Genomic DNA, 22,997 nt, shown 5'->3' with positions numbered 1-22,997 from the left:
AAGGTGCAATAGCAATTCTGGTTTGTGAGTCGTCTTATCACCTTCTGTTTCCTCTTTCATCCTCTCCTATGATCTAGCCCCTTTGACTCTACAGCTGAGGATTGTTAATAAATACTCCCAGTGGAGCAACTGTATATTTGTTGCCTTAGAGGTTGCCTTCATCTAAGGAGATAGCAGTATTTCAAGGCTCACTGGAGCTATTGTAGCACAAATTAAATGGCGAAAATGAGAACCGATAGCACCTGTTTGTACAAAGTTATTGTAACTTCAGCGTTAGAAAATGCAGTTCTGTAGAACAGTCTGTGAAGTTTCTTTATCTGAGTAGGTCTTCAATGCATTCTTGTGATAAAAGATGTTAATTTCTGACACAACATTCATTCCATCTGTTGTTTATGACACGTAAGCGCCTTTGCACAAAAAAGCACATAAAAGCCATCTTTGGTGAACTCACGAGGAGAAATGGAGGAAGGGTCTGTGCATTGCAGAAGAGGTGAGCTGACTCTTTGGGGATGCAGCAGGCTGGACTTCATAAATGGAAGCAGAGCCTTCCTCATTGTCATCGTCGCTATACAGGTCCTCTTCTAGCAGATGATTGTCACCGCCTAGCACTGTGAGGAACATTGATCATGTACACATGTGGCTACTCACTTTTCCTGGCTTTACTCAGTGTACTGATGGCAAACGGGTACATAAAAAATTGTTTCTGAAAAGTTTAATCCTGAAAGTAGCACTGCTGCTGATGTTAATGAAGCAAATTCAACAAGAAAATTAAATTTAAAAAAAAAAAAAAAGCAAATCTGCTTATTAGGTAGAGATGTTTAGGCCATTTGACATCATGCACAGCTATGGGATTTTCATGTCATTAATGGCTTTTAGAAGTACGATTCCTGCAAGCAATCTCCAACTGGTCGAGTATTGCATCGAGCCTAATCTGCTGTAAACAGTCTTCTGTTGACTGGAGTGGGAGTTGAGTTATTGAAGTGCTCACAGGATGACTAGTTATCCAATCTCTGTGCCATCACTTCTGCATACACAGGGGAGATGTTTCACTACAGATTCTATGTTCACTGTGTGAGGGTAATACAAAGCACTTTGGTAATAAGGTTGGGGAACGAGATAGAGATAATCAAATACTACAAAGTACCAACAGGAAAAACAAACTAACAAGAGAGACAGGTGGCAAGAGAGATAAGAGCAAGAGTGACAGTGGAAAAACAGCAGCAAGAGAAGGAAAACACATGATAGAATTGAAACCACAGGTGCCTGGGTTCCAGACGCCTACCGCGTGTGTTGTCCCTGTCAGTACACTGAGCATGGGGGAAGACTCGGAGCAGAGCTTTCAGCACCAAGGAGAAAGAAGTGGCCAGCAGGGGCCTGAGGGTTGGGGACAAGGCTCGGCCTGGGGGAGCCAAAGCCCTCTGGGAGGCTGGGACAATTGTCCTCATTGCTTTGCTGAAGTCGCCAGGCCCCAGGACGATAGAGGCGACGTCCAGCTTCAGTTTGACGCTGCTGCCATAGATCTGGGGATAGCGGCGGCGCAACGCCATCAAGGCTGCCTCTGTGCAAAGTGCTTTGATGTCAGCACCGCAGTAGCCTGTAAGAAAGAGAACAACAAAGCTTAGTGAATCATTTGTTTTCCTAATTAGGGTTTTACGCTGGCTCTTTTGGCACAGCCACCGTGAGCTGCTGCCACTTCATGGTGAAAATTTTTCAATTGTCTTTTATTGTTCTACCCGAACACCTGGAGCTTTAAAGTAAAGCTACACACTGCAGTCACTTTCAAAATTGGCATAATGTTTTATACTTAAACATCACTCTTACCGACACATTTTTCTGCAAGTTCATCTAAAAATGGCTCAGACAATTTGGGATTCCAGTCCCGTGTGTGGATCTCCAAAATGTGCTTTCTGGCCTGAAGAGAGAGTAGTGAATAGGGGGAAAAAAACCCAGATAAATAAAACACAAGGAGCAAAAACATGAGGTAAGAAACCCAGAAAAACACACCATAAATACACCTATTAAATGTAAGCACCCTTCACCCTATCTAGAACTGACAACATAATGAGAAAGATCAAAACAGAGCCAAGTGTGTGAATGAGTTCAGCTGAAACGTTTGCCAAAGCTACACCCTACAATTCACTGCAACATCTCCACAGGACTCCGCTTTGATGATCGGGCAATGAGAACAAAGTGGTTTTTATCGTGAATAAAGTGCAGGAGTTTTCATCATGTTTCATCATATCTACCTTTCTATTCAACTGGCATCATTGAGATGGATTTCATGAAGCTGTCTAGCCTGGGCAACACCGGAACATAGCAGAACTAAAACATGTAAAAAGACTCGCTTTTGCATAAGAGAGAGTGTTTTTTCCCATCCTCTAATCATTCAGAGCTTACTACCGGTGAGAAGCCACCACTGGCTTGCAGATTAGCCTTTGATTACCAGTGATCCTACTGTGTGGACAAACGATGCAAGGCGACCCATTAGACAGACTCGATGGGGAGGAGTCACCTGCACTGTTCTGGTCATCTGATTCACTGTCACTTTTACTCACACGCAACATTGTTTTATGCTTCCCGCCTCTAAGAGCTAAATAAAGCAATTACGTATGGGAAAAAAAAATGTAACTTCTGAGACTGAATTTTAATTTTCTAGAAAGCTAATGAGCATCTGCTTTGCCACATGCTTAACTCAAAACATCAAACACTGAGGATGAAGAGAAAAAAAACAGGAGATTTTTAATAGCCAGCGGGATGTGTGTACTAATTTTGTCACAGGACTTATGAGTAAGAGACTAATTATGTTTGCATTATTTTCCATCTCCAGCTGGGTGTCATTGAAACAACTGTGCGCACACTTCCACTGTATACAGTATTGATGTTTCTTACCTTCTTATCGGGCAGGCTGAACAGAAACTCCCGGTCAAAGCGTCCAGGCCTCCTGAGTGCCGGGTCGATAGAGTCAAGTCTGTTTGTAGCACCAATGACCACTATCTCCCCTCGACTGTCCAAGCCGTCCATCAAGGCCAGCAAAGTTGATACAATAGAACTGTACAGAGAAAAGGAGGCAATTACAAAAACTGCCAGACAGTTGTAGAACAACAAATATTGTTTGAATCAATACTGATACGGGTCATGAGTTGGTACAACCTAAATTAACAAGGCTTTATTTTTGCAAATGCTACAAAGATTTGGTCCATTAAACAGCCATACTGAATAAAATAGTGTGGTGCAAAGAGCAACTGTGCTTGTGCTCTGTTGACTAAAGCGTGGCAGCATGGATGAAAAAAAGAGAGCATACACACTCTTCACGTTTTGGAATAAACTGTGGTTTATATGGCACTCTTCACAGTTACAAATATTTAATTTTCTAGCAGGCAATTGTTTAAGCAAGGCTCAACTTCAAACTGTGTTTACATAAAAGGCCTCTTAACCCACGCACAGTTCAGATTCAGTGGTTTAAATCAGAAGTGAAGGTCTCCTGATTTCCACTACTACTGTGACCAAGGCTCAAATGAAACTCAAATTCTGTTGACGACAAGCAGGAAAATAGATATCCAGTAAATTTAATTTACAATTGGAGCTACAATGCCAGCAGTTTTAGCAAAACTGCGCCACCTATTGGTAGTTAAAAAGACAGCAGTTTGGAACTGCACATGCAGAGACATGCCACTGCTGCTAATGTGCAGCAGTGTTGTATAGGTTAGGCATTTTACATTTACATGAAGCAGCTGTGTATCTTTGAAAATGACAGTCACAATCACATTGGCCTTACCTGTGTATCTGGTCTTGCTTGCTGGAGCGAACAGGAGCCAAACCATCAATCTCATCAAAAAAAATTATGGATGGCCTCATAAGGTAAGCCTGGTCAAAAGCACACACAGGACCAAAGTCAAGCTTACTTAACTCAATATATGATTACACTCCTTAGCTTTACCTGTGTTTAAGTAGAAAGAACTAGAAGAACTGAAAACATGCCATCAGAATCAAAAAATGTCTTCCACCTCATCAGAGTGCTGTTGCAGTGGTTTACCTGGTCAAAGAGCAGGCGTAGCTGCCGTTCTGATTCACCAACCCACTTGCTGAGGCAGTCGGCTCCTTTCCTCATGAAGAAGGAAACCTTCCTGTCACCATGACTGCACTCATTGGCAAGAGCTCGCGCAACCAGGGTCTTTCCTGTGCCTGGTGGGCCATAGAACAAACACCCTCTAAAAAAAGAACAGGGAGAGAATAGGACCTTAGTTTATGTGATAATTACAGCTCACCACTTTTTAGATTCATCTCTAAAATGACTACATAACGGAAATTCTCACCCTGTGGTTGATCAATATTTGATGTTAATAGTACTTCAAGCTGTAAATTGTTGGGATAACTCAATTTTATGCTCCCTTAACCAACTTCAAATAGTGCTTACACTTTTTTATCGTGCACAAAAGGCATAAATATAATGTCATCATTAAAGTAACAATCCCATTTTTTCCCCGAGAAAACACAGCATAAATTGGAACTGAATAACCTTACATTCTTGCAGTAAGTTCTCACCTGGGAGGCTGAATCTTGAACTTCTCAAAGATCTCAGGATACAGCAGAGGGAATACCACCATTTCCTTTAGTGACTGTATGTGATTACTAAGACCACCCACATTGTCAAATCTTACCTAGGGAGAAGACACACACAACCACAGACATATTTTAAGTCAGTTTATCCAATGTCGGAAGCAAGCGCTGTACCTCTCTTCCTGACTTTAAGCCACCTTTCTTCTAGTGGGCTCTTTCTTGCAAACAAAAGATTTGAAAATCACATGGTGGAGTTTCTGTGCTCAGAGATGGAGCTGAACAAATGAAGGATATCCCTCCTCCCTGACATCATACAGACCCAAGAGTAGAAAAAGAAAATTGTATGGGACATTTATAGACCTTTTCCACTAGTATTTACTCGGATCAACTGGGAATGGCTCGACTCGGTTTTTAGGGGTTTCCATTAGGTGATAGTACCCAGTACCAGGTATTTTAGTACCTACTCAGCCGGGTTTCCAAGCAATCTGAGGCAATCCAAAAATGAGACGTCAACAGTCTGCATTCTACTGATTGGTTAGTCGGTGGCATCACTCGTGAGTCATGAGAGCATCTCCTTCACAAAAATCTAAAGCCCCATTATTGAAACCCGGCAATGAGGGAAATGCCTAAAGGAAAACAACACCGTGGTCTTCAAGTCTGACAAAAACCCACACCGAGCAGCGGGTATACCATCATCTCAACGCCCTCCATTCGCATTACATACAAATGACGTCAGAGGACTTTCGGGACACGGCTGTAACGACCGCACACATATTTTGTGATGTTTAATTGTAATGGAAAACCACCGAAAAGAGTCAAGTCACGTTTAGTCCAGTAGATGCTAGTGGAAAAGGGCTATTAGAGCAGCCTGAAGTACATTCTAAGTGTGTCCATACACTGAACTCTTTAATGGAAATTTTGGCTATGTTTAATATGGCAATCCCCCACTTTAAATAAGGAAAAGCATAACAGGTCACATTTTAATTCAGAAAATTGGGTCGTTTAGTTTTGTCTAATAATTTTTATGAACCCAAGTATTCAGGCTAAACTGTGTTCTATTATTGTTTTGGAACTTGGGAGTATTTTCACTCACTGAAGGGTCAAGGTTCATTGGATCCACATCAGCCAAGCTTGCACCCACTTTAACTCGATCACGCAGCACCCCACTAGCCAGGTCTTCAGCCGTCAGATTCATGGGCAAGCACCTGTTGCAACAAATTCAAGTGAAATAAGTGAGTACAACCGAGTAGTTAAAAACACTGAGGGAAGAAGAAAGAAGGCAGCAGCCAGCACCTGTTCCTGGCCCGAGTCATGCTCTTGCTTTTTCTGCGCTCAAAGCGTTCTTCATCAGAAGATGAGGTGGTGTCACTGCTGTGAATGGCGTGTTTCTTCACTCTGGGGAGGCGTGACAAATCAAGAGTCAGAATTGTATCACTCCGCACTGACATTCCTTTTTCCCCCCTCATGAGCACATTACTCGTACTAGTGAAAAGCTACTTGTGAAAAAGACAGTAATATGTTGAGCACCAGATTTGGGCTTTTCACAGTTTGCCCACCTTATATGGCTTCTCCTCGCTGGGGATCTGTGGGTGTCAAAAAGTGAGGGGTTGCTCTGTTTTCTGTTCACTGGCTCTGAAAAAAGGGAAACAAAAAATGATTAGTGGTTACACTCTGGTATAATTTCCACTTACTGTGATTTTTTTTTCTGTTTAAATTACATTTGAAACCAATTTAGAAGCTTGAAGAATAATACAGAAAATACATATATTTACCAATAGGCGGTGCTTCATATCTCTGCACTGTCTTACGCTGCCGCAGATTGTACGGCCTGTCATTTTCCTCCCCTGCCTCCTCTGCTTCATCTCCTTCATCATCGTCATCATCATCCTCTGCATCTTCCTCCTCTTCCTCACCATGAGATTCTGAAAGCCAGAAGTATCATCTTTAAATTTGAGAATACTGAGTTTTTAAAATATTATATAGTACACTAAGCAATCAAAAAATTTTATGATTAATGCGGTTTAAGACGAGGTACTTCATAACGACTTCATGATCTCTTGCTTGCTTCACTGATTCGTAAGCAGAACATTAATAGTAAACTGACCTTCAGTTCCTTCCTCCTCTTCCTCCTCCTGCTCTGTTTTGCCCATGACTTTGTGATGCGCAGGCATGTTGAAAGTACTCCTGCGCATGGATTTCCTGCGTTTCACCCGTGAATACATGTCCATGTTTTCCTAAAAGAGAAGAGCCTTAATGCCAACACTTGCATTCACCTTGCATCATCAGGCAGTGGTACTTTTCAAACCCTGGTTTGTGTGGCGCTCCACTGCTTCGCTCACCTCCTCAGTTTCTCCGGTCCACATGCGAAGTCGCTCCACCTCACGATTCTGCCTGATGCTGCTGATGTTGTCCATCTCCTGAAGAACAGCCTCCGCGGTGCTGCACACACGTAAACCAACACAGAATGAGAAACAAGATAACAACTTTGTCTAAAGTGTTCTCTTTTCAGAGTACAGAATCTCAAAAATGTTTTTCTCTCTACTCATGTTTCATCTTAAACCCTGAAACAATAAACACTGTGACAACTTACAACACACAGCATGCAAATACTATTTAATAAGGAATATTTTTTTAGGATCCACTTTCATATGTTCCAAAATGAATGTGTCTTTCAAATGAACCGGTTAACCACATTTCCAGCTCATTCTCTGTTCAAAGCACTGTTGCAAAGAAACATGTCAACAGTATGACTGCCTGAAGCTACCTGTTGACCAGCTGGTCAAACAGCAGGCTTTGATTGAGGTGTTCAAATTGGCTCTTCTTCACCCGACAGCTCCTCTTCAGCTCCACATGGCCATTCATATGAGAGTGATCTCCCCCTCCGCTCTCCTCATTCCGGTGACTCATATGGGCTGCAGCACAGATAGAAGATTCAATTAAAATTGGTATTTTTTAATCATATGCTCCCCAGATGATTGTTATTTAAACAGGGATAAACTGGGGGAAAATACTTTACCGTGCCCATTTTGCATGATGCGAGACGACAGTCTGTAAAACAAAACAACAAAGAGAAAATAATTCTGACAGCTGCACAAAAGATGGCAATCACACATATTACTGCTTAGGAGCTTAGGATGAAGTGTTTCTGATCACAATGCACAACAAGGCTACAAGATTAAACCAAAAATCATTATCACAATTATTTTAGTTGATAACTGTGACCTGGATTTTTTTTGAACATTTGAATTTCCATGAAGAAGAAAAAAACAAAACAAAAAACAGGTAGAGCTAGTGGGTGACATGGGTAAAGAGTGCAGCTACCAGTCTGCCTTTAATGGGGAGCCTCAAGGTGCAGTGAACTTGTGTGCCTTGTGAGACCTGCAAGCTAGCCCTGGGCCAGGTGGCCAAAGGAAAGACCCTCAAATACGAGGCCAACTTCTAATAATCCATCCCCAAGTTTACCCATGGAAACCTTATAAGTTTTTCTTCCTCTTAACAGGTCTATGCATGCTCTCTTTTGGTCATCTCAGCTAGAGCTGAACTAAACAGCAAGTGAGTCTGAGCTTTTATGTAAGGGTAAAAAAAAATGTATGCTTGACAACAGCAGGAAATAAGTATTAAAGAAAAATAAAAAATATATATACAAAGAAATAACTCTTAAAAAGAAAATAAACAAAGAAAACTGCATTTTAAAAAATTAGGCAAACTTAATGCAAAAAGAAGTAACTGTTTTATCCAGATAATCTTGTCTTCATAACTGTTAAAAGCCAAGATCATAACTGATCATAATTTCAAATTTGGTTAATCACACAGAACTAAAACATGACATGTAACAATACAACTCTGGTTTCACAGCCAGAGCCACAAAATATCCATCTTGACCAACTCTGGCTTAATTAAATTTATGTGTGTAAAAAAACTAGGCCAAGAGCTGACCTTGTGCAGTAGGTAGGAATGCCCCAGCTGACCCTCTGGCCCTTAGTCTGAGGGGACGGGGAGGTATCACTGGAGCTTGGCTCAGAAGCAGTCTGCCGCCGTGTGCGCTTGGAAGGCGGTGCAAACCGTGGACTGCTGGGACTGCTCGCATCACTGCTGGGTTCCTTCTGTTGGACAAACACACACATAACACCAGAACTTAGGGGAGTGAAGGCAAAACTGTGACACACAATCAGAAAAAACAAGGAAAGGAAAAAAGAGGATAACAAATACAAAGAGAATGTTTCACAAATATCTGCATACAAAGTCTCTTTGAATATTAAGTAAAAATATATTTCATGGGGCGGGGAAAAAAAAAATCGAGGACACAAGAGAACAAGATCGGAGAGCGTCAAATCCAGAATAGAGGACTGTCATGAAACAAGACGCCCTGAACCCACTTCCTCAATGTACCCTGTGAATCTCAGCACAGCACCAACCAGACATATGCCCTTGATGCTCATGCCCTTCACAGCCTAACTTCCCCGCTGATATGTGAGCATATCTCACTGTTGTCATAGGCAACTGTCTGCAGTGCTGACAGAGGGGTTTGTCTGACTGGGTGGATAGATGGATGCAGACAGACTGTAAAATGCAGGATGTACCAGGAGTGAAGAAATGCATGGAGGCAGCCCAAGAGGTGCACCGTGAAATCATTTCCACATGTGAATCACTCTGCAAACACTGTCACAGCAGGACAGTCGGTTCTGACAAGTTCTGACAAGGTCAACAAGTAGCTAACAGAGTAAAATGGCTGGTTGCATGGAGTACAACACTACACTGACTTCTTGTGATATGGCAATGTAAATAAAAGGTGGGAAAGTTAAAACTCTGTTACAAAGAGTGCAGTTCTACACTCACACAGTGCAATATCGGGTGCTATCGATTGGTCTGGACCGGAGCTACGTATTTCATGAATCATGACCCACAATTCTGCGACGTACCACCACTCGTCCAACAAACCACTAAAACTCAGGAATGCGCTAACAGCAACCTACAGATATTTCCCATTGATTAAATGATTTCTTTGTCTGTGTTAAGTGCCGTAATAATCGTAAATATTACGGAAATACATACCTTCCTGTCTTGCATAATCACAATGTTTACATTTTGAAACAAAGCCTGTCAGGCAGCTTGTAGGTCGGGCGATCGGGAGTAAAATCTAAAGCTCATTTATCAAATCATTCTTTCGAAGAACACATGGGAATATTTAACTCCACGAGTGTGTTTTAAACGGACAGTCTAAAAACCAACTTGCCCATGGGTCTTTGGGTCATTTATAACTCAAAGTTCACCAAGTTCAGACTTGCTAAATACGGACCCGAGCCAGCCAACTGTTGTGAACCTGGGACTCCCTTCCCCCCACTGTAAGCTAGCTGCTAGGCTAACTATAACCTACAATGCTAGCTTAACTATCGCTTTTTCCCTTCATATGTGAGATAATAAGTAAGCTGACACTTCGAGGATAGCGACACATAGTAGTGCCAACAGCCTTGAGTCAAAATCCCAACTGTCTTTATTGGGTGGGCTAATTAATGGTGAAAACAGTGGAACAAGTCAGCCGGTTAAAATTGCCAAAAACAAAGGGAACTCAAGTTGAAGCTATAGCCAGTTCATATCGCTAGCTTGTAATCTGACAGCTGTACAATCCGTTCAGTGCGAAGGATACGCAAACGACTAGCCGCATTCATGTCTTGCACTGTGTATCTGCGTGACTGTGTTGGTGTCAGTGTCTATACTGCTCGTATTTTGCTGTGAATAATACATTATGTGGAGCACCTTGAGGCCAAGGCTAGCAGCCAGCTAGCCAAACTAGCCAGCCAGCTAGCTCGCCGGTAAAGAAAAGAAACCGGCTTACATGTTCCTCAGAGTTTCGCTCGTTTCTCGACGACGACCTAGTCCTCGACGAGATGAATGGACCGCTCCTAGTCCGTGAGCTTTTCCTTGTGTTCACCATGTTTTTTTTCTTTTGTCTGCCCCTTACTGAATCTCTCTAACCGGCTCTAAACACTGCCTCAGTGAGAGCAGGATCGAGTTCGAGGCGCCATCTCTCTCTCTCCCTGTGTCTACCTCTCTATCTCCCCGCCTCTCTCTCCCTCTCTCTCTGTGTGTGGTGGTTCTAAGTCTGTTTGGCAGGTGCATTCATTTCTGCTGACTGGATTACCACCAAAAGACCTACTATCTTTGTTATTACATGGATACTTTATATCACAAAGGCAGTAATTCTTAATGCAGATATGTTACTATGGGTAAGTACTTGTATTGTACACTGGGGACAGTCAGTTAATCAGCTAAGTACTATTAAAGCACGATAAGTCACCAAATAACAAAAGGTGGTACACTTGACGCCAGCAGGAAAACAGATGGAAGTGGGCAGCCTGCACTTTATCATACAAACTGTCTGCAGTTTTTTTTCCAGGATGCCCAGTATGTGCAGCAATTCACTCTTTGTCTTCATCAAAAAATATATATATATTAAAACATCAACAAATGTAAAAGGTCTGTGAATGATAAAAAATATTTAGATTTGCCCTGTAAAGCTGCAATCAGAATCTTTAAAACTCAAATAATCACACAAGCTATTATTACTACAACCTAAAAAACTGTTTTTGTTTGCAAGACAGGGCTGAATTGTATTGACTATCAAATTTTGAATTCTTTGTGACCTCCAAGTATGTAGTAGAAGAGGCTGAATTAATAATAATCTCTTCTCACTTTGATGCTTTTAGCCTTGCTTCTTTCACTGCACTCCCTGTCATTTTATCCCCACAAGTAAAAATGACTGTTTGTGTGTTTTCTGTTCTATTTCTGGCTCGAGTCAAGATGCAACTGTGCTAGCCATCTGTTTTGTTTTTTTTTCTTCTTCTTTTTTTCCTCTTTTTTGGTTCAAGCAATGGTTTCTAAAAATCAATGTCAAAATGTTGTTGTTTTTTTCTTAAGAACCTTGTGCCATAAAATATTCCCATTTGATATCTCAAATAAATATTTTTTATACAAATGTAAGAAAATCTAAACCTTTCACATGGAAACAGGAATCATTGTACCCTGTTCTGAGCATAAGTGGGCAATGCACTCCAGCCAGGCTGTCGATTTCAAATGAAGTGAACTAGACGATTCATTCACATGTCCAGTTCATTATCTCGCCATCGAAATATCGGTTAGATGATCGAAAAATGAAATTTCTTTACCTGTGCTTATATGTTCTCATAGAGTTTAATAGAAGGTATGGGAATGCAGAAAAGGTCAAGGGTCACTGAAATTATTCTCCACTGATACGCCATCTAAGATCAGGCATGGATTTCATGTTAACCAAACATATTTTCCTGGATATAATTTAAGTCCACACCTAAACTAAATTCTGTTACCATCAAGAGCTTCCTTTCATTTTTAAACATTTTTTTAATCTCTCATTAGCGTAATTTCAGAAATACAGCCTGTTTTTCACACCATACATCACCTTCTTCGCTGTGTAGTTGCTTAGTAATTGATGTAACATATGTCAAGTTTAAATTACTACTTTTATTAGAAGTAGTGAAAATACTACAATAATACATTTGCTAGCAATGATAATTGATTCAAAGATAATGAAAATAAGTTTAAGGATGTGGTTTATACTGAACATGCCACCTTGGATGCTATATTATTTCTCAAGCACAATGTCTATAATTATGTCAAAAAAGTATAAACGTATGCCAAATTCATAAATACGAGGCACATTTAATAAGTAAGCAAATGAATGGGGAAAAATAAAAAGATCTTTTATAAAATTATATTTGATGTGTTGAATTCACGTTTTGTGTCACAATAACAAATAGGCAACAATTTAAATGTTATTGTTGTACAGTGAAAGTGGTGTCATGCACGTGAAAGGTAATTTAAGTGTATAACTGCTACAAATGGGTCATTAAAACCTGTTGAGAGGTGGTTTTAGGGAACATAATATGTGATATAGATGAGAACCTTGAGGGGCCCAAAGCTGTACCCCTACAGGAAGCAATTCACAGCGATTTGGCAACTACAGGCCACAGAAAGTGATTTACATTCAGGCATTTGAAGCAACTACAAGTAAAATAACCAGTGATGTTGTATAGAGTGCTGGATCCAAGACAAATTTTTCTAAACTTCCAAATGAGTGACTGAAACTACTGAGTGCGGGATGTCACTGATTAACGTAGTAAATATATCGTAATAAATGTATTGGAGCCTAGAATGTCCATAAGCAATCACCTGTCAGCTTCAAAGCAATGTGATCACATCCAGTGTGGAAGATGTACCTGTGTCCCAGGTTTGGTTGCTCTGTTCCTCAGTTAAAACAGCCAAAAAGAGATTTTGTGCGTTTCAGTAAGATAGGTTTTTTTTTAAAAAAAAAAAAGTTATTTGTTTTTTGTTTTTTTACTGATTTATTTACCTGTTCATTTATAATTTTGGTAGTTTTGGTCCTCAGGGCGTATGAGAAGCTTCTACAAGAAAATGTACCAGAAAACTATATTAAATTATTTTTGTCTGTTTGTTTGCCTGCGTGTTTATTAGTGAGTCATTAATTAGTTTTGTATTTTGACCCATAGAGTTGAGCCATATGAGACATCTTACCTCTAAATAGAAACAAACGCACACAAGTTTGGATCCAGTGGGCTTTCTATGCCATCTAATACTGTATCGTGAGTTTCAGCTGGGAGAGAAGATCTGCTGAGTTCAGCACAGAAGAGTGTACAACCGCGACATCGGGAGTGGATTTACGGCACTGTTACGTCACACGTATTGCTCAGCAGAAGCGCCGCTACCCTGAAACTTATGGCTACAGATGTGTAGCCCTGGATTAACCGATTAAAACACGGACTGGTAATTCACTATTCGACCTTACCCTTTATGCGCGCATGCTAATGGACATCTGTTGTGTTTATGCTGACATATAATCCTCGTTTTTACGACCGGTGTTGGCTCCTGCGTGTGTGTTTTGCTCTTTGCGGGTCCATCGCTTTCTGCCGCCCACTTGCATAAATAACGATAAAGCTGCAGGCAGCTTGGCTGTCTGGCTATCGATCGATCACGTAATGCTTTATAAAAATGATCAGTTTTAGGTCATTTTTAAGCGGTGTAGCACAGTTTTACTGCACACGTGTACATAATACGCCGCTAAGACAATAAAAGGTTACCCCCCAAAATATTGAACATCAACCACGCTTTTAAAACAGTGTGTGTGTGTGCGTGTGCTCGCTTGTTTCTTAGATGGAAACATAGAAAGACATGAAAGAAACTGACACTGTGGAGAGTGAAAAAGATGAACAATGGTAAGTCATTCTCTTTGTTAAATCCACTTCTAGGCAAATGAAGTCCTGTAACTGAATTGATGCCGTGGATGTGAAATAATCTGAAAATAACTGGGTTGGAAATAATAATAATAACATATTCTGGGGTGTGTGAACTTGCTTTGCAAGGTCTTGCACATTAACGCTTGTGACTGTAGACTGAATTCAATAAGCATGATGAGTGAATGCCTGCACTTTCTTCTCATAAAGGGTGGTCGGTGAGGACAATGAAGAGGAAGCTCCAATGAGTCGTAGTTTTTCTGTGGAAGACCTCCTCGATGAGGTGGAGAAGATCTGTTACGATGCCTCAGGGACTTCAAAGGTCAGAGACAAATTCACACTTGAGAGCCAGATCTCTGCAAATGTCCAGCCTACATTTCTGAGCTTATAGACTAGTAATAACACAACATTTAAGTAAAGTATACACAGTACTATGCAAGAGTCTTAAGCCACACCTCATTTGTTTACATTTATGCTTCCAAGGAGCCAGACTCACTTGTCATTTTTTAAAATTGGTTTTCATCAGTAGTTCTCATTGGCTGCTTTTTCACTCATTTTCAGTCCGGTCCTTGTATCTGACTATTTTCACAGGATTGTTATTTTTGTTTGTTAAGCCACTTAATGCATTTAAGTAGAAAAAGGCATCAAACTTAAGGAGTGAAACTAGTGTTATGTCTATAAATAATTGACAGCTTAGCAAAGAATCAATTTTTGCATCATTAAGGCAAAAACACTTAATTTGTTCACATTTCTTTAGTTGAAACTATGAAAAATGCCAAAGATAACACCACAAGAGAGGTATAAATAGTATTTTTGCACCAGCAAAGTAATTCCTCTAGGACTATTAGCCCAAAATGTTAAAGTTTTGAGGAAACTGGATAAGTACAGAATAAAAAAAATCTGAAAGTAATGTCCTTGAGAAAAACCCAGCAAAAGACCTAACACAGGACCCGGGAGATGTCTCTATCCTTCAGCTGACCTATGTACTGTTCATTGAAGCCTCATCAGAAATGGTCACAGTGTCTCAGGCTGTCAAGAAGCTATTGTTAAGGAAGGGAAATGGGGAGAGAAATGGAGGGGTCAGGAAAGAGGTAGAACAGTGAGTGTCTACAGCCATCTGTGAAACATATTAAAGACTGTCATGGTTTAGGACTGCATTTCAACCAGTGGTGAACAAAAGACAGCCAAAGAAGAGCTTTGAATGTCGTTAAAGAAGCCTGGAGAACTATTACTGAAGAATAATTAAAGAAATGGCAAGAAAGCTGCATAAGAGAGTTCATGTGTCACATATACTCAGTATACATCGATTCAATATAAAGCAGTTAAATGACATTTTGAAATAGCTAATGCTCCAATTTTACATTTTTAATGACATTGTCAGGCAGAATCATCTCTGCTGACATTCAAATGTGTGCTTATTAACCTCCTGTTGTTTACATTTTTTTCTTTATTGCAAGTTATTATGGGATACATGTCCCAGTGGAGCATAAAAACAGTCTCATGTTTGCATCATAGCAATTTAAATAAAATGGACATATCTAGCTAAGTGCCAGATCAAAGTATTCAATAAGTAACTTTCTAAGCTTCAAAGCCAAGAGCACAAACCAAGAGGACGTAACAAAGAATCTGTTTGGTTAAGACGACGGTGCTGCCTGACCAGATACTGCAGGAGAAGGACGCACTTGCCTGCAGGGAAATCACTGAACTATTACCTGTAGTTTTTCTGGCACGTGCCCAGACGAACCTCACAAAGCCTTTGTAATAGGGACCCGGCAGGCTAAACATTTGTTTCATTGCGTTGAAAATTGCATGCTCACGTTCTCCTCCAATGGCCTGCGGTGCGTGAGTGAAAATGGCGTAAGACTCTCCAAATGAGAACTCTCGCCAAGCTCTGTCAGGCAAATCTCAGTTGAAAGCACAAGCCCCAGGCTTCAGTGATCACAGGATATTTTGTTTACCCGTTCGTTGCCAGGATAAACAGTCCACAGTAAAAGTCCGACCTCCCGAGGTTAACAGCTGTGTGGCGACTTTATCTCTGAATCCTGTCAGGCCTATTTGATTGGGGTTTTTTTTGCTTTCGTTCCAGGTGGAGATGGTGGTGAGGCTGTGGAAGGACGGCTTCACTGTGAATGACGAGGACTTTCGCAGCTACTCCATTCCAGAGAATCAAGAGTTCCTGGATGCCATCAAAAGGGGGTGAGTCGACTGGCTGAAACAGGATAACCTTCCTGTTTTAACGATGTCTTCAGTTAGATTTTTGCTGCCTTACCACAAAGGAGGGCCATCAAATCCTAGGCTTTAATCATGGTTTTTAATTACTCTTGGTGGCTTAACGACCTCAAATAGTGTTCTCTCACTGATGAGAAGGGAGTGTTCAGACTAATAGTGTAATTCTTATTGTTCCTCAGGCAGTGAAAAGTTAATGGCAAGATGGTGTCATTTTTCTTATCATCTTAATATCTTTTTGAGTAATCTGTAACATAAATTTAACACATTTCTCCTAATAAGAGCAAAGTCATCCGAAAATGAAATATAAAACATATTTATTTATATTTTGTGCTCATTGTGGAGCAGATGTGCTATCAGTGTTAGGGAGAAATGACTTTTCTCTGAAGCACCTCATTTGTTCTTATTTTTAGTTGAATATGTGAAAAATAATTCAATTCAATTCAATTCAATTCAATTTTATTTATATAGCGCCAAATCACAACAAAAGTCGCCTCAAGGCGCTTCATAGATACAGAGAAAAACCCAACAATCATATGACCCCCTATGAGCAAGCACTTTGGCGACAGTGGGAAGGAAAAACTCCCTTTTAACAGGAAGAAACCTCCGGCAGAACCAGGCTCAGGGAGGGGCGGCCATCTGCTGCGACCGGTTGGGGAGAGAGAAGGAAGACAGGATAAAAGACATGCTGTGGAAGAGAGACAGAGGTTAATAACAGATATGATTCAATGCAGAGAGGTCTATTAATACATAGTGAGTGAGAAAGGTGACTGGAAAGGAAAAACTCAATGCATCTTGGGAATCCCCCGGCAGCCTACGTCTATTGCAGCATAACTAAGGGAGGATTCAGGGTCACCTGGTCCAGCCCTAACTATATGCTTTAGCAAAAAGGAAAGTTTTAAGCCTAATCTTAAAAGTAGAGATAGTTTCTGTCTCCCGAATCCAAACTGGAAGCTGGTTCCACAGAAGAGGGGCCTGAAAACTGAAGGCTCTGCCTCCCATTCTACTTTTAAATACTCTAGGAACAACAAGTAGGCCTGCAGAGCGAGAGCGAAGTGCTCTAATAGGGTGATATGGTACTACAAGGTCATTAAGATAAGATGGGGCCTGATTATTTAAGACCTTGTATGTGAGGAGCAGGATTTTGAATTCAATTCTGGATTTAACAGGAAGCCAATGAAGGGAAGCCAAAACAGGAGAAATATGCTCTCTCCTTCTAGTCCCTGTCAGTACTCTTGCTGCAGCATTTTGGATTAGCTGAAGGCTTTTCAGTGAGTTTTTTGGACATCCTAATAATAATGAATTACAGTAGTCCAGCCTGGAAGTAATAAATGCATGAACTAGTTTTTCAGCGTCACTCTGAGACAGGATATTTCTAATTTTAGAGATGTTGCGCAAATGGAAGAAAGCAGTCTTACATATTTGTTTAATATGTGCGTTGAAGGACATGTCCTGGTCAAAAATGACTCCAAGGTTCCTCACAGCGTTACTGGAGGCCAAGGTAATGCCATCCAGAGTATGAATCTGGTTAGATACCATATTTCTAAGATTTTCAGGGCCGAGTACAATAACCTCAGTTTTATCTGAATTAAGAAGCAGAAAGTTAGCGGCCATCCAGGTCTTTATGTCTTTAAGACATTCCTGCAGTTTAACTAATTGGTGTGTGTTATCTGGCTTCATGGACAGATAGAGCTGGGTGTCATCTGCATAGCAGTGTAAATGTATGCTATGTCTTCTAATGATGCTGCCTAAGGGAAGCATGTATAATGTAAACAGAATTGGTCCTAGCACTGAACCCTGTGGAACTCCATAATTAACCTCAGTGTATGAAGAGGACTCTCCATTTACATGCACAAATTGGAGTCTATTAGATAGATATGATACAAACCACTGCAGTGCAGTACCTGTAATACCTACAGCATGTTCTAATCGCTCTAATAGGATATTATGGTCGACAGTATCGAACGCTGCACTGAGGTCTAGCAGGACAAGCACAGAGATGAGTCCACTGTCAGAGGCCATAAGAAGATCATTTGTAACCTTCACTAAAGCTGTTTCTGTGCTGTGATGAGCTCTGAAACCTGACTGAAACTCTTCAAATAAACCATTCCTCTGCAGATGATCTGTTAGCTGTTTGACAACTACTCTTTCAAGGATTTTTGATATGAAAGGAAGGTTGGAGATTGGCCTATAATTAGCTAAGACTGCTGGGTCTAGAGATGGCTTTTTGAGTAAAGGTTTAACCACAGCCAGCTTGAAGGCCTGTGGTACATAGCCGACCATTAAAGATAGGTTGATCATATTTAAGATCGAAGAATTAATCAATGGCAGGACTTCTTTGAGCAGTTTTGTAGGAATGGGGTCTAAAAGACACGTTGATGGTTTGGAGGAAGATAATAATGGATTGGATTTATATAGCACTTTTCAAGGCACCCAAAGCGCTTTACAATGCCACTATTCATTCACTCTCACATTCACACACTGGTGGAGGCAGCTACAGTTGTAGCCACAGCTGCCCTGGGGCAGACTGACAGAAGCGATGCTGCCATATTGCGCCATCGGCCTCTCTGGCCAACACCAGTAGGCGGTAGGGTAAAGTGTCTTGCCCAAGGACACAACGACCAGGACAGAGAGCCCAGGGATCAAACCGGCGACCTTCCGGTTACAGATGCGCTTCCCAACCCCCTGAACCACGGTCGCCCAATAAAATCTCAATAATAACACCAACCAGATGATTTCCATATATCTATTAGCCTAAAGCTTGGCATATCTTTGCATGGTGTGCGGTCTGACCTTAAAGATATTCAGGAAACTGGACAAGGGGAGGACAAAAAAAGAAGTGGCAGACGTTCTACTAATTTCTGATTTTTTTCTACCAAAAACACACCTATACTAAAACAATCAGGACGGCTAAAAACACCAATTCAGCTGAATTTATCTGTAAAATGTCCATCACAGCTGTTATGGTGCAAAAAGCAGAGTGCACAGTGGACAGGTTCCCCATGTCTCACATGCATAAACCAAAAACATAACATTATCGCTCAGTGAGCACTAAGCAACATTTTACAACTGCTTTAACAAGTGTGTAGTAGCTGCCGCTGCTTGATGAATGCATTGTCTGGGCATGGCTCCACGGCAGGCACGGGCATGACCCAAAGTTGTTTGTGGTGTCAGAAGTTAAGTCAATATCAAAATGCAAAAAAAAAAAAAAGGTTTTAATGAATTAGAGGTGGGCCACTTCTCCTCGACACCAGCCAAGTGTTTAATGAACGTCAGTTCAAATAGCATTGACCCGTTCAGTTGAGACCGCCGGCGTGGGTTAATACTTTATTGATTTCAATCAGAGCCTGCAGTGTTAGATTGCTTTGAATAAATGCCAAATGAAGTAGTTTTTTATTTTCTCTCTTTCTTTGTCTTTAGTTTAAATATGTTTAAATACCATATCTACGTCCATTATCAAACCTACTTGCCAGAGTTTAGTGATGATAACCAATCATGCTTCTTGGTATACCTGCTTGATTGCCGTTTTCTCAATTTCCTGAGTAGCCACCTCAATCCAAAAGACAGCTCTCAATCAATCAACGGGAGCTCTTTTCATCATGGGCTAATGACAAAATGTCAAAGGGCTGGACAAGGAATATTAAGTAGGCAATTGTCTGATTACTTTTGAACCCATTCACTTTGGGAACACTGATGCAGACCTACTTAAATTATATGTGCTGCACACATACAAGAAGGAGGGACAGACTAAGCCTGAATGTAAGTCACATGTAACATCTCTCCTTGGTTCGATTCACTGGTTTTGATCACTCCCCCATGATGAAATTAGCAGGGAAGATATTCTCCCTGCTGACCAAAGCCCGACACTTGAAGCTAGATAAAGCTCATTAGTGCAGCTCATTTGTCATATTGATTGATCTGACTGGACTCCAATCCGGATCTTTAATCTATCCCAGGGAGCTTCCGGCAGAGTGGGAGAGCAGAGCAGAAGAGGAGGAGCTGGAGATTAGCGTGGAAGATCTGACAGAGGAAAATTACGTTCCCAAGAAGAAGGCTTTTCATCCCTTCAGCGGTCGAGGATACAGACTTGGCAGGTGAGAGATTGTCGCTGTGAATGTCCTATTGTTTTTGTATTTTGTGCAGTGTGAGCTCAAGATTTAAAGACTACCGTGCACCACTAGGTGTCCCTCTAAATCAAAATATCAAAAACCCCACAACCAAATCTGGCCCAGCAGACAAGTCTGCTTGTCAAGCTGAGCACCAAAACATTTTTGCACCATCACTGACACAAAGAGTCTGCAAACATTTTGCATGAGATTTTTTTTTTTTTCCTGGCGTCGGTGTGCATGGTGAACCTGGCGTGCGCACTTCTAAACTGGTGGTTAATCTGCTATTTATCTTCTGTCCATTCCCAGTGTGGCACCCAGAGTAGTAGCCAGGTCACCATCTGTGCACGAGGACAGAGAATCTCCTCCTATTCCCATGGTAACACTAGACCACGCCCTTCCCGTCACCTCCCTGCAGATCTGGTTGGCCGACGGCAGGAGACTGGTGCAGAGGTTTAACCTATCGCATCGGTACGTATCGCCAATACGCCACATCTCGATCTTCGGTTTGATCAAAGGACAAAAATAAGAGAAAGAATCAGCAAATTAAAGACCGACTAACTGCGCTGTGTAAGAGGAATCTTGACACTTTTCTGCTCCTGCTGCGCTGCATGTAAATCCCATAATCTCAAGCAGGAAAAAGAAGTGGTTGAAGGGATGAAAAAAGATTTTTGTTTGCTCTAGCTTGGGAGGTGGTGAAGTAGGTGGGGGTTAGGATTACGTAATGCTCTGTTCTAGGCTGCTGGAGTTAAAGGCTGGAGGCATGCTGCATGTTACGTCCCCCTGCCCCACAGTGCATGGGGCAGCAGAAAACATAATCTGAGATGTAGCAACAGCGTGGATCTATAAAATCCCCTGAGAGGGATTGCGTAAGTCTGGTGCAGCTTTTATATAACAGGGTTAGTAAGCAAAGGATGGATGGAGAGGACTGAACCCTTCCAGCCTGCAGCGTGAGGAGCAGGCCTTACATAGGATTGCTTCGTATACACTGGGGCCTCATTATTAATAATATATGATGGTACTAGTATAGTGCTTCATACAGAAGTCACGTGTCACAGTAGGGACTGGAGTACTTGGCTGGGAAAGTTTTAATAGGAGCAGACATGTTCATTTCTGTATTTACGATGGCAGTTTGTTTGTTTAGTTTTTTTAAATCTCCAGTCTTGATGTTTAATTTATTTATATTTTTTTCTCCTCCAGGATCGCTGATGTTCATGATTTCGTGTCACGCTGCCAGAGGAGCTGCCCACCTTTCGTCCTGACGACGTCTCTTCCTTTCCGAGAGCTCACCGACAAAGAATTAAGTCTGGAAGAAGCGGATTTGGCCAACGCTGTCATTGTACAGAGACCCCTGAACACACAGGCTCCATTTGGACACTCCTGACCAACACGAGCCCATAATTCACACAGCACGCTGCTTTTCCCCCTCACTGACTCATTGTGTCCCCCTGATAGCAATCTCAAGGTCCACAGCACTCGCATTTGACAGTTGCTGTCTCCTTCTGCTGTCCCTGTGTGGGATTAGCTCAAACTTTATTAACGATATAATCGCTTAGTTTCAAAAGGTGCTGTCCTTCCTCTGGAGGACAGCAGTTACCTGTCGTCAGACCTTCTTAAATCTGCTGAAAAACTATATAGCTGTCGCCCATGCAGATGGTCCTCCAAGGGATCTCCATCTGTTTAATCTGCCACGTGTAAAACCTCCATCCGCCCCATCACACACGCAAAATCCCACCACCATCACCACCAAGCAAGTCTTCCCAAATTGTGATTTACCACCTTTTCTGCACAGTCAGCAGTATATATATATATATATATATATATATATATATATATATATATACACTGAGGTTTTAAGTTTACAAACATGTGATTTTTTTGTTTGCACAGTACTGTGATACAAAAGAAGTATTTATGTTTGCCTTGCTGTTTAATCTCTATCAGTTTTTGCCTTCCGTAGTGTTATGATTTTTCTTTCGGTCAAATGCATTGTTTTATTTGACCAAATCATTGGACGACATATCACATGTCAAGGTATGACAAAATAAAATTTTAAAAAATCCTTAAAATTTTGCATTTTTTTGTTTTAACATTTAATAAATTGATCTAATTGAATTGGTGTTGTTTTAATATCATTTGTTTAGCTGTGCTTTCACTACTGATGACAGATACGCGATTATGGCTGGACTCTTAAGCACCAATGCTGCACCTTACTCCACATCTGTGCTGGCATTTACAGTCCTAATAGGGGATTTAGATTAGGGAGGGAGGGAGGGCTCACTGATGAGGAATGATGACATCACAGCGGTGCTTAAGACACTTAAGCGTACATCTGATGCTGATTCACGGAAAAACTGCCTGCAAACACAAACATCGTATTCAGACGGTTCTTTCTTGACTATTAAACCTTGTGTTTCTTTGTATGTGACGTGTTTGGTTTTACGTGTGTGTGTCTGTGTGTGTGTGCTGTAGCCAAGCTCTCAGCACTGGCCTCATGATGAAGCCTAACACCATTATCCATCTTCAATATTTAAAGGCGGGTGAGGAGGGGGTGGGGGGAGTTGAGGAAGAGGAGCTCACATCCTCTGGATGGTCAAGGTCACACGAAGAAATCCGGCAGCAGAAATGTCTCTAAGCTGATCTGACTGTATGTTTAGGATTTTATACCTGAAGCTGCAGGCTGGGTGCATCGCTTGGTTGTGGGCTAGAGAGTTAAAACAGACCATATTTCCTTTGTGCTGCATATTTAATAAGGCAAAGCATGCAGGGAATTACTTTCCCTTCAACTCCCCACATTTCCTCTCAGAATGACCCTCTTTACTCGAGC

General features: G+C 41.3%; 2 protein-coding genes across 2 annotated transcripts in view; one reads left to right on the top strand and one right to left on the bottom strand.

The window, feature by feature from the left end:
* The window catches only part of atad2b (ATPase family AAA domain containing 2B), a 67,681-nt gene extending 57,070 nt beyond the window's left edge, over positions 1 to 10,611 (bottom strand). The window contains exons 1-17 of the mRNA XM_084953376.1: positions 10,391 to 10,611; positions 8,494 to 8,660; positions 7,574 to 7,605; positions 7,322 to 7,469; positions 6,897 to 6,996; positions 6,662 to 6,791; positions 6,330 to 6,479; positions 6,114 to 6,189; positions 5,851 to 5,952; positions 5,651 to 5,762; positions 4,543 to 4,658; positions 4,034 to 4,208; positions 3,776 to 3,864; positions 2,890 to 3,049; positions 1,822 to 1,912; positions 1,283 to 1,594; positions 452 to 608 (exon numbers count right to left, since the gene is read on the bottom strand). Of these exons, the coding sequence (XP_084809502.1) occupies positions 452 to 608; positions 1,283 to 1,594; positions 1,822 to 1,912; positions 2,890 to 3,049; positions 3,776 to 3,864; positions 4,034 to 4,208; positions 4,543 to 4,658; positions 5,651 to 5,762; positions 5,851 to 5,952; positions 6,114 to 6,189; positions 6,330 to 6,479; positions 6,662 to 6,791; positions 6,897 to 6,996; positions 7,322 to 7,469; positions 7,574 to 7,605; positions 8,494 to 8,660; positions 10,391 to 10,489 (2,216 nt within the window). The 5' untranslated portion in view covers positions 10,490 to 10,611. The remainder of the gene's footprint in view (positions 1 to 451; positions 609 to 1,282; positions 1,595 to 1,821; positions 1,913 to 2,889; positions 3,050 to 3,775; positions 3,865 to 4,033; positions 4,209 to 4,542; positions 4,659 to 5,650; positions 5,763 to 5,850; positions 5,953 to 6,113; positions 6,190 to 6,329; positions 6,480 to 6,661; positions 6,792 to 6,896; positions 6,997 to 7,321; positions 7,470 to 7,573; positions 7,606 to 8,493; positions 8,661 to 10,390) is intronic.
* Positions 10,612 to 13,244: 2,633 nt separating this feature from the next.
* On the top strand, positions 13,245 to 22,285 carry ubxn2a (UBX domain protein 2A). Its single transcript, XM_084953383.1, has 7 exons — positions 13,245 to 13,371; positions 13,759 to 13,820; positions 14,049 to 14,160; positions 15,925 to 16,034; positions 20,021 to 20,158; positions 20,480 to 20,641; positions 21,371 to 22,285. The coding sequence occupies exons 2-7, from the start codon at positions 13,777 to 13,779 to the stop codon at positions 21,552 to 21,554; spliced, it is 750 nt and encodes a 249-aa protein (XP_084809509.1). The 5' UTR covers positions 13,245 to 13,371; positions 13,759 to 13,776; the 3' UTR covers positions 21,555 to 22,285.
* Positions 22,286 to 22,997: the final 712 nt, after the last annotated feature.

This window comes from Perissodus microlepis, chromosome 15, assembly GCF_051167445.1.
Source record: "Perissodus microlepis isolate ML-2025 ecotype Zambia chromosome 15, ASM5116744v1, whole genome shotgun sequence".
In the NCBI taxonomy this organism is placed as follows: Eukaryota; Metazoa; Chordata; class Actinopteri; order Cichliformes; family Cichlidae; genus Perissodus; species Perissodus microlepis.
Note: the sequence above shows the minus strand (reverse complement) of the source record. Positions and strands in the feature narration are given on the sequence as shown.